At 35.3% G+C, this 14,350-nt stretch overlaps 2 protein-coding genes across 6 annotated transcripts in view; one reads left to right on the top strand and one right to left on the bottom strand.

Moving 5' to 3' along the window:
- Positions 1-375: 375 nt before the first annotated feature.
- Positions 376-5,962, bottom strand: LOC113772889 (pentatricopeptide repeat-containing protein At1g79540). Of its 4 annotated transcripts, XM_027317389.1 has the most exons (4): positions 2,907-5,962; positions 1,479-1,991; positions 1,294-1,344; positions 376-791 (listed from the first exon to the last, which is right to left on the bottom strand). In XM_027317389.1, the coding sequence occupies exon 1, from the start codon at positions 5,868-5,870 to the stop codon at positions 3,585-3,587; it is 2,286 nt and encodes a 761-aa protein (XP_027173190.1). In that variant the 5' UTR covers positions 5,871-5,962; the 3' UTR covers positions 376-791; positions 1,294-1,344; positions 1,479-1,991; positions 2,907-3,584. The 4 variants fall into 4 exon arrangements, 3 of the variants coding, with proteins under 3 accessions (XP_027173190.1, XP_027173188.1, XP_027173189.1); XR_003468721.1 differs by lacking the exons at positions 1,294-1,344; positions 2,907-5,962 and adding an exon at positions 2,685-2,768; XM_027317387.1 differs by lacking the exon at positions 1,294-1,344 and having other exon boundaries at positions 376-1,102.
- Positions 5,963-11,800: 5,838 nt separating this feature from the next.
- LOC113774972 (ABC transporter A family member 1) overlaps positions 11,801-14,350 on the top strand; it is a 29,619-nt gene continuing 27,069 nt past the window's right edge. The window contains exons 1-2 of one of the 2 annotated variants that reach the window (XM_027319647.1): positions 11,801-12,011; positions 13,640-13,719. In XM_027319647.1, the coding sequence (XP_027175448.1) occupies positions 11,847-12,011; positions 13,640-13,719 (245 nt within the window). In that variant the 5' untranslated portion in view covers positions 11,801-11,846. The remainder of the gene's footprint in view (positions 12,012-13,639; positions 13,720-14,350) is intronic. The other variant, XM_027319648.1, reaches the window with a different exon arrangement.

Here is a 14,350-nt window from a genome sequence, read left to right as displayed (position 1 = left end):
TTTTTTTCTCCCTATTGTACAGTTTTTGGAAAGGGAACAAAATTATTTGGTTTAAATCGAATACTGTAACGCTGAACCTGTATATGGTTGTTTGTTCAACAATTCAACCAGGCCTCCTGGGGCTGACTGAAAAGGGATATTATGCCAATAGACCATTCAGTGGTGTGTTAATTAACAACCTGTGGAGAAATTTCATTCATAATGCAATTGGAAAGAGTTTTTCACAAAAGAAACATTAAAGAGAGAGAGAGAGAGAGAGAGAGAGAGAAAGAGCAACAGGAGTCGAGAGTTGCGCGACCAATAGGTAACCAGCAACCTGTTTAGAAGGTACAATTGTCCAAGCTCTTAGCAGTATGTCAAAACAAAACTGATGAGTTGACAAAACATCACATCTATACATGAAATAACAGAAGATACATCTTGTATTTTATCATGTGTATACATTCCCCCGTTGTAAATGCAAGCAGCCTTAGTTAAGTGTACATGTATTAACAAATCAAGAAATGCTCAGGCCTCAGATTCTATTCATACATTCACCCTGTATAGGTCCAAGCATTACAAAGCAGAACAGGACAAAATTTTTAGGGCCATCGAGATTGTACTTTGAACCCCACAAGAGTAGTGACTACCAAGTTCAAGCTCAATTATGGAAAAGAGCAATTGATCTATCCGAAACAACTGTGCAATACCCAGAATAGCGATAATCCATGTTTAGCCTGAAAAGTCCAGTCTGCACAATTCAAAAACCAGCAGGGTGGCAGCCACTACTCTTCATGCATCGTAGTATCCCCCTAAAAAATCATAATTATTGATGGTAATGAACTCCAGAAGAGCATTCAAACTGAAAGAACAAAGTGCAATGACAAACAATCAGTGATTAATTTCCCAAACAGCAAAAGGTTTTAAGGGCCATTGAAGTTGTACCAAAAACCCCCACAAAGTTGTGACTGCCAAGTGCAAAATCAACTATGCAAAAGCAAATGAACTGCTGAAACAATGTGCAACACCAAGAATAGCTATAATCCATGCCTAGCTTGCGAAGTCCAGTCAGCACAATTCGACATTCCTTGAAACATCATACTTGTTGATCATAATGAACTCCCTAAAAGCAATTTTATTAGAAGAACAAAGTGCAGCAACAACCAACCAGTGATTGATTTCCCAAATAGCAAAAACAAAAGGTCAAAAGCGCACAAAACACCCAAAAAGACATCAACATGGCAACAAAGAACCAGATTGTCCAAAATCAATGAAGTCATATTAAAAAATCAAATAATTTGCGAAAAACAGTACCATCGGCTATTGCTTTTTTGGAGTTGGGAGGTGTATACTTCTTGTCGTTTGCTGTTAGGTTTCCAAAAGAAATCCAAATTAAGCAGAAGGATGACAAGTACATTAAAAGATATGGAACAACAATATGAAATAATCCTAGCTACTTTGAAAATTCTTGATATCATATGGGAAGAAAAAGTAATTACCTACTAACACCAGCAGTGAGGAATGAATTTCCAATGCAATTGTGGTACACTGAACAGCAGATTATAGCCCTTGTCATTTCTTGAAGAAGTTGGCAGTCATCCAGAGTTGCTCGGACGGTTGTCTTTAACTTTGACCAAAACTGCTGAGCATCATCTTATTATGTTTATGAATGAGACGCTTACTGCTTCAGGTTTGAAAGAAACAGAAGCAACCTTTGTCCTTTCAATAAGATCCATAAATCATCACAGTACCAACATGCACAAAAAACTCAAAACTCATCCTCGAGGGGGTTAAGATTCAGAAGTGAGACTTCGGTCGAGAAGAGCATAAGACCGACCGCTGGAGTAGAATGCAAAGGGCGGAAATAAAAGTGAACTTTTGAAGCATAGACCGCCTTCATGAACCCAGAACAGACCACATACTAACTTGTATCTTAAGATACAGGTCGGCCTTCAAGTAAAATATTTTGGGAACAGAACACAGACTTGGGCGATTAATAGGTAGCCAGTAACCTGTTTAGAATACAATGTCCAAGTTCTTAGCAGTATGTCAGACCAAAATGAACCATGACAGGAATCTGTTAAAACAAAATCACATCTATAAATGGAAAAAATTAAAAACATAATTTAAAAAGAACATGTAATATATTCCCACTCGTGAATTCAAGCAGGCTTAAGGTACATGTATTAACATGTCATGAAATCTTTAGGCTCCAAATGCCATTTATGTGTTCTCATTGTATAGGTCCAAGCATTTCAAAACAAAACGCCACTACATTTTTAGGGCCATGGAAGTTGTACCTATGAACCCCAAAAAGTAGTAACTGCCAAGTGCAAAGTTAGATACTCAAAAGCAACTGAACTGCCAAAACAACTATGCTACACCCATGATAGCTATAATCCATCCTAGCTTGCAAATTCCAATCCATAGAATTCGACAACCAGCAGGGTGGCAGCTACCACCATTCATGCTTCAGAGTATATCCCTTAAAAAACCATAACCGTTGATGCGATTGACAGGGTTTCCGGTCTAATATAATGAACTCCAGAAAACCATTCAGACTAAAAGAAGAAAGTACAGCAACAACCAACCAGATTAATTTCCCAAAAACACCCAAAAAAGACATTAAAATGGCAGCAGAGAACCAGATATAGAAAAAGAAATAAAATTATATAAAATATCAAATAATTTGAGGAAAACCGCACCATCAGCTATTGCTTATTGGAGTTCAGAGTCAATCTGGATTGCTAAATTCTCGCAAAAGGCCAATCCATATACCTTTCGTCATTTGCAGTTAGTTTTTCAGAATAAATCCAATATAAGCAGAAGGCTGGAATACATACATTGAAAAATAAGGAACAACAAAAGGAAATAACCCTAGGTAGGTTGATAATTCTTGAAACATTGTGGGGAGAAAAAGTGATTACCCACTGACAGCGGTGAAGAATGAAGATCCAACACGTTCATGGCACATTGAACTGCAGCTTATGGCCCTTGTCAATTCTAGTAGAAACTGCTCTCTTCCATGGTTGCCTTGGATGGCACTCTTAACCTTTAAGCAAAACTGCTGAGAATCATCTTGTCATGTTTATGATGGCTTATGCTTACTGCTTCAGTTTTTAAAGAAGAAGAAGCAGCATCTGTCCTTTAAATAGGATCCATGTATCATCATGGTGCCAACATGCAGAAAAGACCAAACTCATTCTTCAAGGGACTCAGAATTCAGAAGTGAGACCTTTACCCAGAAAAGCATATGAGCGGCTGCTGAAGTGGAATGTGAAGGGTGGAAATAGAAGTCAACTAGTGCAGTATAGACCACCTTCATGAACCCAAAACAGACCAGGTACCAATGATTTCTGTCTTAAGCATACAGGTCTAGTTTCAAGCAAAACATTTGGAGAAATGGAAACCCAGAATCTGAAACTGAAAACCAAGCCATAACTCATGTAGGAACCCAAATTACCCAATTTTAGACCAACAGAAGTGGGTTTGTGGATTTAATCTGCCAGATAAACACTACTTCAAAAATAACCTCCTAGTACTCTCCAGATGGGGCAGAGAAGCCAAAAATCTGCAACGTTGAATGAAAACCAATCGCTAGAAACTTACCCATGTGACACACTTTCCAGTTTTCTTACTTTTCTATATCTATGATGAATTAAAAGGGATTTAGTATTTTTGTAAAGATAGGAATCTAAATTGTATCCCATGGACTTCATTTCTTTTAAGAGATAAAATGCATCCTCCGCCTTCTCTTGAGAATGAAGTAACATAGTTAGTAGATTGTTGCAGATTCGTGGCATCAATCGGATGCCTTTCTCCAGAGTGTACAGGAAAATGCTAATTGCCTGATCCAGCTTTCCATCATTGCAAAGACTCTGGATTAACATCACACAACCAGGAGCAGATATATTTATAGAAAGCTCCTCAAGGATGGAGAAAACCTTTAAAGCCTCCTCTGTCCTTTGTGCCTGACACAGACCAATGAGCCAAATATTATAAGGTGCAGAATCAAAAGTTACTGACTGAAAATCAATTTCAAGTATCCCTTTAACAGCCATTTCCAAGTTTCCCTCCTCGAAATGTTTTTCAATGGACCCAATTTTTTCATTTGCCTCACCACCAACAGCCTTCATATATTTCAACCAAATGCTAGAAGCCAGAGATGTCTTCATCTTTCTGCAAGCCCAAGTCATAAGTGACTTGTAAACCTCTGGGCCAGGCGTGCATCCATTATTACTCATCTGTTCAAAGAGCTTAAATGCATCCTCTTCACGACCAGCCATCTGAAGCCCATCTATTAGAGTTCCATATGTGATTTTATCGGGAGAATGCCCCTTGAGTTGGAGCTCCTCAAAAAGTTTGAAAGCACCATTCAAATTGCCACCTTTGCATAAGCCATTTATCAAAATGTTGTATGTTATGACATTTGGTACAACCCCACTATCAGCCAGCTGCATGAGAAGCTTGTAAGCTTTTAATATCGACCCAGAGTCGCACAATTTCTCCACCATTGTTTGGAGGCTTGCACTATCAAGAACTCTATCTGCACCCTGAGAAAGCCTTAGAAATAATGAAGGGTTTTTTCCTATCTCCATCCTGTAGAACATAAGGTGAGCTTTCTCAAGCAGACCAGACATACATAAACCATGAATAAGAGAATTAAAGGTTACAACAGAGGGAAAGCAGCCAATCTTCTCCATCTCATCAAAAATATTCTGCGCCTCTCGAACCATGCCATTCTCACACAAAGCACAAATTAAAACAGTATAAGTGCATGTATCAGGGAAGAGATCATTCCTTGAAATTTCTAGCTGAAGAGACCGCGCTTGATCTAACAGACCTATGTCACAGAACCCCTTAATTAAAGTATTGTAACATTGAGTATCTGGTACAACACCCCTTTGTGTCATGTCCTTCAACAGATTCAAAGCATCCTTTAACCTTCCAGCTTGCGATAGCCCACGCATCATAGTCGTATATAATACTCGATCAGGTATCACAGGAATCTCAAAAAGTTTCTGAAAGAGTTCGTGTGCTTCATCAATCCTACGGGCTCTAATCAAGCCATCAACCAAACAACTGTAGCCTGGTAGTTTAACGGCATAGCCATCTTTTGTAAAAGACTTCAACAGGGCAAATGCCTCATCAACCCTGCCCAACTTACAAAACCCATTAAGCAAAGCATTATAAGTGACATTATCCGGCAAACAACCACTAGTCTTCATCAAATTAAACAGCCTATGTGCATCATCAGTCCTCTTCGCCTGACACAAACCCAAGAGAATCATAGTGTAGGTAGTCTTATTAGGCAACAATCCTAGATCACGCATTTCATCAAACAGATGTAACGCATCCTGAGTCTTCCCACTCTTGTACAACCCATGGATCAAAATGTTAAAAGTCGAGCAATTAGGCCTACAATTTGATTTCAACATCATATTATACAGTGCCAACGCTAACAAAATGACATCTTTCTTAACTACAACATGCAATATTATGTTATAAACATATAAATCCGGTGTACAATCGAACTCTCTCATTTTCCCGAATGTTTCCACGGCCTTTTCAGCATTTTTAATCTTCCAATACGCCGAAATCAATACGGCCAATGCAGCTGAATCCATAGGACCCACCCGTTTCCTAACCTCGTCAAAAATCCTCCAATATAACTCAAACCCATCAAGATGACCACTTTTACCACTACAATTATCCCCAACAAGCATGTCAACTATTAACCTATGTGAAGCCCGGCTGCGAAGACGCTTGTTCTTCATAGCCCAGATAAAAAATCTAAATCCCAATTCAAGGTTTTTCTTTTTTTCTTCAATAACAGAAGCTACCACTTCACGAGTTAGAAAAGGGACTACCTTCTCAAGAGCTGGCTCCATTGGGCTAATTTGCTCAATGATATTGAGAACCTCATTGGTGACCGCCAATTTGCAAGAAGATGAAGAAAATGATGCCCGGCGACGGTGAAGGTTATACGAATAAGAACGGGAAATCACATCGGAAGTCGTCTTTCTTAACATTTTCAATTGGTGGCGCTGAGAAGTTCGTCTGCGTGAAATCGGAGCACTGTGGCGAGCAGTAATGGGCCTGTTGTCTGTTGCGGCCTATTCGGAGGAATGGGCTTTGGCCTTAAGTACTTGGACGCATCAGAACAGCCAAGTTAAATTTGTTTTGCAGTTCAGCCTAAAGTCCGAAATGGAGTTCCTATCTAGGGGTGGCAATGGGGCGGGGGACACCTCCCCCAATCCCCGCCCCGTTGCATTTTAATCCCCCCGCCCCCGGTTTTCCCTGATCCACCCCGGCCCCGCTTCCCCCGAGGGGGCATCCGTAGGGTTAAAAAAATTTATTATATAATTTTATTATAATTAAATTTGAGTAAATAATCAAGTACTAAAATATCAACACATCACCAAATTATTATTCATTGTAATTTCACAATTGAAACTCATAAAAATAATTAAACAAAGGTTATTTGAATACAATCTAATATGATAAAACAAATATAACTAAAATAATCAAATTTTCACTTTTGATACAAATACAATCACTAAATTATTATTGTATTTTTTTTTAGAAAAAAGTGTTATTGTATTAAGTATAGTTAGGAATTAACATAAATGTATTAATAAATTTAGTATAAATAATTAATAATTCTTATTAATAAACATGTATAATTAGTAGTATAATTGATAATATCATTATATATATAATTATGTACATATATATATTTTCAAACGGGTGGCGGGGCAGGGGAGTATACCCGCCCCCTTTCTAAACGGGGGGAGAAATTCCCCTCCGCCCCCGCCCCAATGACTCCCCTCGGGCAACCGCCCCTGTTGTCATCCCTAATCCTATCGGCGAATGGGGTGTGTAGGCGGGTCAAGTTACTTCTGAATAACTTGCGAGCAGCTTGATCAAACACTTAGTTGATCAAGTTCAAACTTGAATTCAAGCTACTCAATGTATATAGTGTGTCAAGTTCAGGCATTAGTATTTAGTACTCGAGTATTCAACGAGTCTAATCGGATAGTTGTATTATTTATATAATATATAAAATTATAAAATAGCTATTATGAGTTCATGTCTTATCAAAAATTGAACTCAAACTCGAGCACAAGTAGCATTGGTATTGATTGAGTTCGAGATCAAACATTGTGCTACTCACGTTCGACTCAACTTGATAGCACTATACTGGCGAATTCGTTAAAGAATGGACAAAGGATAACACGATAAATAAAAGAAAGTAAGATACTATCTTACTACTAATCTTGTTATTAATATGAAAAAAATATCCATATTCAATGTTTATTATTTTTAAATTTTGGTGGTAAAATAAGAATTTTGTTATATTAGTTAGTTATAAATAATTTATAAAACTATTAATTACTTGTGTTTTATTTCTTTTTATAATCTTATTTCGTGATACTAAATTGTAACTTATTGACAAATAAAATTTTTTTTGTAATTACCGTGCACTAGAATGTGCATAAATCACAAGTTTGAATAATTCTTTAATTAAGAAATATCGCTCAAAGATAGAAGATTAAAAAAATGGAGTTAAATGTCAAAGTTTGTATGCCACTACAACATAACGTTGTGCAATTTTTTTTTTTGTGACTAAAGCAGTAACATAATTTTAATGGTGACGGAGGAAACTGAATAATTAATTGGTTAAAATGTTCAATTTGAATAAGTCGTCAAATCCAAGCTAGAAAAAGTTCGTTGCACCTCTTTTGCTTTGTTTTCCAAGATCACTTTTGTCAGAGGACGACTTGGAGGCAGATCTTTTGAGTTTTGATGATCTATAAACAAATAAACAGCACCAATAACGAATAACCACGAAATCCTCATCTTTGTTCATTTTCGCCGTCCTCAAGGATGGATAGAGAATAAAAATTATAGAAATGATGGAGCATTTTTCCCCCCTTTTTTTTTTTGTAAAAACAAAATGCAAAGAACTGTTCCTTTTTTTAACCTAAAAAAAGGAAAGGGAAAGGTGTATTTTATGCTATCCATACACAAAGATAATTTATCCTAAATTCACTTGTCCTCTCGCCACATCATTCCAATTTGTTAGAAGAGTCAAAAATCAACTAGCAATTAGTCAATTGTATGAACTACTATATAAATTTGCAATTCAGCGGCGGTGGGCTGAAGTTATGCGCATCAATCGCACAAGGTTGGTCCAATGGTAAGGAGATGTTTTTTATTGTTCTTTCTGCTATTGAGTTCATGATTCGAATCCAATATCTAGTATTATCGGAAGTGAAAATCGTGCAGGAAAGAACGGAAGGGTTACAAAAAAAGAAAAAAAGAAAAAAAGGATCTTTCTTCACTTTATTTTTATTTGCAACCAACCATTTCCTTGATGAAGGACTTGACTTTTCTTCAGTAGATTCTCTATTTATTTCTCGCAGTACATGTTTAGATACACGACACGTGTCTTTATTTATTAACAAAAATTAGGATTAATCAAATTTAAAACGATCATGTCTCTTTCTAGTAAATGAATACACATGTCATATATTTAGATGTACAATGCGAGAAATGAAGAGCGAATCTACCGAAAAGAACCCAAATCACCTTAATGAAATGCACATGCAATTTTTTTGCAATCAAATCTAGAGACTATCAATTGTCAAAATCATCTACCAAACCAAGGGTGGAAGCTTTAGAAACAGATTTTTTTTTTTTTGTCATACATAACAAATATATCATTGCAACAAATATAATTCAGAAACAAGTGATGTATCTCTCATGATTTGTATGATCATTACTATCTAAAAATTGAACTTAAATTTTTACAGTTGAGAAATCCAATTTCATTGCAAAATGTAACACAATTTTTTTTTTTGGGGGGCCGGGGGGAGGGGGGGACGAAAACAGTTTTCCAAACTATGGTGGCTGCCACGAGGGGAGGATATGCATGTAAAGTTATGGTGGCTGCCACGAGTTCCACAAGTGGTTTAGAATAGTCTTATTTTTAAATTATTTTTCAGGCTTAAAAGCGAAGGGATATGGGCCAGGGGTCGGCTGCGTGGGCAATAATGAGATGGAGACAAGCTCAGCCGCCGCACCGTGGCGCCTCGACATCAAGTTGGTGATAACAGATCGAACGGTACTCTTTGATGTTGGACTGTGCTTAAGGAAAATATCAGCCTTGATCTCTACTTCTATTATTGGTTAGTATAATGAAAAATACAACAAATCCTTAAATGGTGAATGTGTTTTTGACATGTGTTTATTAATACGAAAAACTAAGGAAACTATTACTGGAAGGTAGAAATGAATTATCAAAAAAATATGAAATAAGTAGTAATGCTCCCTCCGTCCAATCTGTTTGTTATATTTCGGGAATCTAACGTTTTTAAAAATAATATTTTGATTATGAAGTTTATACTTTTCTTTTCAATTTTACTCTACAAATTTCAAATTTTAAATCTGAATATAAGATACCTTTGAATAAAAGAAGGGACATCATTCGGAATAAAGGTTAAAAACGGCTTTAAGTTTTATAATATGACAAATATTTTGATATATTCCAAAATGAAAAGTATATAGAGAGTATAAATTATTTCAAATTGATATGTCTAAATAATAATTATGTGATCAAAAATTATTTACTTTATCGCAAAAACATTTTTGAGAATATTTTTTTTATTATTTTTATTTCATATATATCAAATCATAAAAATATTATAATAATTATTTCAACCAATCTTTCAAATATGATAGGTTGATTTTTTTTTTATGAATGGTCAACTGCGTAACATACACGAGTCATATGAATTAAGGATAAAACATTGGACCACAGATTTATGAATTTCGTCGACATTTACTAGGTGGCATAAGCCAAGTAGCCAAGTGGGGTTCTAGAAGGATTTAGTCAGTGGTCAGGGGCGACATTCCCCGGCTAACTCCTGATTGTGACGGCTAAAGGTGTTGCCCCCATATTTTGCCAATTTTATAGATTTGGCACCATATATTTTTGCTTTTCCTGATGTCTATTCCTTCTCTACAGCAGCATATACTAAGTAACTAATTGATTTACAATCAAAAATTAATAATAACTGACCCCTTAGGCCTACCAATTGCACTGGTGTAAATAGTTAGTCTATCAAAAGATTTGACAATTTTGATTTTACAAAAAAATAAAATAAAGACAACTTGGTAAGACACAACACTTGGAGCAAAGGATTATGGCCTCATTATTAATTACTGCAATATCTGTTCGTTTCATTGTTCTAGTCTTCGAAGGTTTGACAGGATTTTAGTACTTTTAATTGACTCATTTGCTTTACATGAATTAAAAAAAAATTAAAATTCCATGTTGGGCATTACTAACTTCAAGCTGGAAATATTCAAGAAAATGAAAAATTAGATAGACATTAATGTTCTCAACTTGCTACATTTTTTAAAAAAATTATTAAAGTTTAACTATATTGACTAAAAGATAAACAAATTGAACATCCCATTATTTCGTCGGAACTTAAAATTCTAATCTGAAACACTTCAATTTTCTATTTTAGCATTGCACAATTCAAAATCTCTGGCACCTCTCTAACACAGTACCAAATACTCACATGTAACTAGTCTTTAGAGTATTAAATATTACTAAAGAAATGAATGTACAATACAAATGCTTTAACCTAATTTTTTGAACTTTATGCTGTGTTATGTAGCACTTTCTACAATTATAAACTGCGATTAATAATTTGAATGAGTTCAATATGCATAAATCGATTTGGGTGAATGTTTGTACACACTTCTAACGCATGGAATTTTATTGTTTATTGGCTGCATCTTAGCATCTTATTGTAATTCAATGATGTACAATTCGTGATTACCTTAAACAATTTAGCAATGTCCATCATATCTTAAAATTGTAGAGAAGAAGGAGAAGAATAGAGCAGGAATTCCATGCATTCCTTTCAACTAATTGAAACAGGTTAATATTTATGAAATTTCTATCTATGATTATAATTCAATACACTCTTATCATATTATTACCTCTAAAATCATTTAAAGGTTGATATCTTTTCTTTTTTTTCACAAATCCAATGATGAATTGATATTCATTGGTATAGTGCTCAAAAGGTATGGTAAAACTCCCCTAACTGGTGAATTATAGTGTCTTTACAAATCCAACGAATAATTGATTATAGGATTTTTTTAATGAGTGCTCATTGAGCACTTACTAACACACCTAAAATTTACCTAACTTACTATATATACACACATATTACAATTATTACTTTCTCTTGCATTTATATACTTTTTCTATTTAATTGTATCAACCCTCATTTGTACTTATTTATTTTTTCTAATTAAATTTATATTTTAAAAAATATGACACGTGAAACATATTTTAACGAGTAGCCAAACAAATAGACCCCCATATTTATTGGGCCAAAGGAGTAACTACATATAAAGTCAGGGAGCCGGAGCAAAGTGAAGAGAATACCGGTAAAAGGAATGAGAAAAATATTTCAAAGAGAACAAATAAGAATAGACAAACGTTTCAATTGAAGTTTCTTTTAACGAAGACCCCCGTCAAGTGTCATCACTCATCAGAATCAACTTTCCTACATATGTTTTCACTCCTCCCCCTTTCAGTTCTTTCGTGCCACCTGCTCGATCCATCTCTTTGTCTGAACCCCTTTTTTCCTTTATCAGTCTATTGATAATTAGTCCCTTTAAACCTCGAAAAAAAAGTAAGAAAATGGTGCGCAGTAGTTACAAGAAAAAGTAGTTGTCTTCATACTCATGCTAGTAATGTTTTCTTGTACGTCTTGAAGTTGAAGTTTAAGGTGATTTCTGATAGTGAAAGGGACCATAATTCTGGTCTATCAAGAATGGGAGTAAAAGGGTTTATGGAGAATCATCCAAATATTAGCAAGAAGGAGAGAAATAAAGTGAAAGAAGAAGAGATGAAGAGGAGCTCAAGAAAACAATTGAAGGCTATGCTTCGCAAGAATTGGCTTTTGAAAATTCGACACCCTTTTGTTACTCTTACAGAGGTCAGCACTTAGATCTTAAGCAACAATTGCACACACTACACACACTAATACTGTGATAAAAGAGTGGCCTTTTGTTGAAGAATTCATGATCATTGTTTCTATGTAATGGAATAGGTTCAAGGCTACGAGGTTCAGTTAGAAAGATGATTTTCTTCAATGAATCAATGCCTTTTTCTTATAGATTTGAATGCTAGGTTGGATTGTGAAAATTGCCTTTTTTCAATTCTTCTGGAGTTGAGTCTTGAATGTTGAAGAAATACATACTTTGACACTGTGATGAACCAGTACTCTTTACAGAATAAGTTGTAATTATAGATGTAGTTAATCAATTGGCCTGACCTTTTATAAGTTAATTTGAATTGCTTGCTTGGACTATAACTTGTGTTTCTCCCCCCTTCCGAGTTTAAATTCTAATCTGGTCACCTTAAATTGGAAGCCATACGCACTTATGCAGACACTACTATTATGATAAATGTATGTACTCTTTATTGAATTATTCGTGGTCATTATATTTCGTTATTGGAATAAGTTGGAGTTTTGACGATTTTCTTGGATGAACAATGACCATTTACATTGAAACTTGGAGAGCTTAGTTGGACAACGGAATTCGTTTTTTTTGCTTTTTGTTACTCTCGTTAAGGCCAGTCTTAAATATTAAGTAACATACACTTGCGCACGGCTTAATGCTATGATTAGGAGTTCTCCTTTATTTAAACATTGCCCACCAATAGATTTACTCTATAGATTATGTTCATGACTTTGAGGGTCAGTTATGTTTGCAAGATTTTCTTGAATGAACAACGGCCATTGTCATATAAATTGGGAATCTTATAGTTGCTTTATGGCATTTCCTTACTCTTATGGACGTCAGTCCCCAGTGTTGACCTACACTCTTGAAACACATCCGCACTGTGATCAAGCAATCTCATTTACTGAAATAATTCATGATCATTGTTTCTAACCAATGAGACATGTGCAGGATTCTGAGTGTTAGTTAATTTGCAAGATTTTTTTTCCTTTTTGGTGAGAAATGATGATTTTTCATATAAATCTGAGTATACATAGAATTGTTTTTCTTTCCTTTCTCTGTCTTAAATAGTCTTAATCTTGGCAGTGAGTGATTTTCAAGATCTTGGTGGAGTTTATGGTGGTTTTCCTTGGAGGTCTTTAATATTGGTTCTTTGTTGCTGATTTTGTTGCCCTTTTCTTCAAGAGTTTGATTCAGAGTTAATATGTTGTTCTTCTTTGGTGGTAAAAAAATGGAATATAACTTGGTTTATTGAGAGTTCCGTTTAATGGGTGATTGTGCTCTCTTTGTCTATTTGAATGAGAGTGTCTTTTGCTTAACCATAGAAGAAGTTGATAGTTTAATTCTAATAAAAAAGGCAACATTCATTTGTAAATGAACAGGACATGTTCTTATATGGGTGTTGTTTATGCTTTTATCATAGAATGGTCTGTTGATTTGTCTTCACAAGTTTGAAATCTTGAAACTCTGTTTTTCTGGTCGGTTGGAAGTTAATCTTGAAAACAATTTACTCTCAATTTTAGATTTTGGGCTTACTAGCATTACTTGTTATCAAATCAACTGAAGCTTACCACTTGTAATTTACTCTCTTGATCTACAGATTTTGCTCCCCACTGTTGTAATGCTATTGCTAATAGCTGTGAGGTCGCAAACTGATTTGCGAATCCATCCAGCCCAAGCGTATGTTTTTTATGCACCTACTTATGTTTCATTGTGATATGGCATGTAAGCATGCAGGAACCTGATATGGCTATTCCTGATTTCTCATTGCTCTAAAGTAGACCACCTGCAGAACCACACAATCATAAGCTTTATTTCACCGTCAACCATCCTATCTGGCATCTATTAATCTATTAACAGATGAAGTGTGTCAAAACTTATCAAACCCCTTCGCTCTTTAACTCTTTTTGCTAATATATAAATTTTTTTGAGCCTAATATATGAATATTTGTTTCCCCTATTCACGGTGGAAACCAGTAATTGTCTACCTGATTGTTGTTCACAAAGTCCTTTAAGATCCCAATTACTTAGTCCACTCTGACTGGACATGCATATAGTGTGATTGAGTATTGATGATTAACAGGAATTGCATTTTGGTTTTTCCTGTATAATTCTCTGATCTCTCAATCCCTGCAAGTAGAATGCAACAACCATATACATGCCAATCTTGTGATGAGTAGCAGTCAAAATTGATATCCATTACCTAACTTGACATGGAAAGAATCTTGTCTTGACTAGCGACAAAGAGTACTTTCTATAGTGATTTTATTCAACAGAACAGTCAAGTTTTAAAATGTGAGTCTTTTCTCTG

This window comes from Coffea eugenioides, chromosome 6 (assembly GCF_003713205.1).
Source record: "Coffea eugenioides isolate CCC68of chromosome 6, Ceug_1.0, whole genome shotgun sequence".
Lineage (NCBI taxonomy): Eukaryota > Viridiplantae > Streptophyta > Magnoliopsida > Gentianales > Rubiaceae > Coffea > Coffea eugenioides.
The sequence above is the reverse complement of the archived record's forward strand: the minus strand, read 5'-3'. Positions and strand labels throughout refer to the sequence as shown.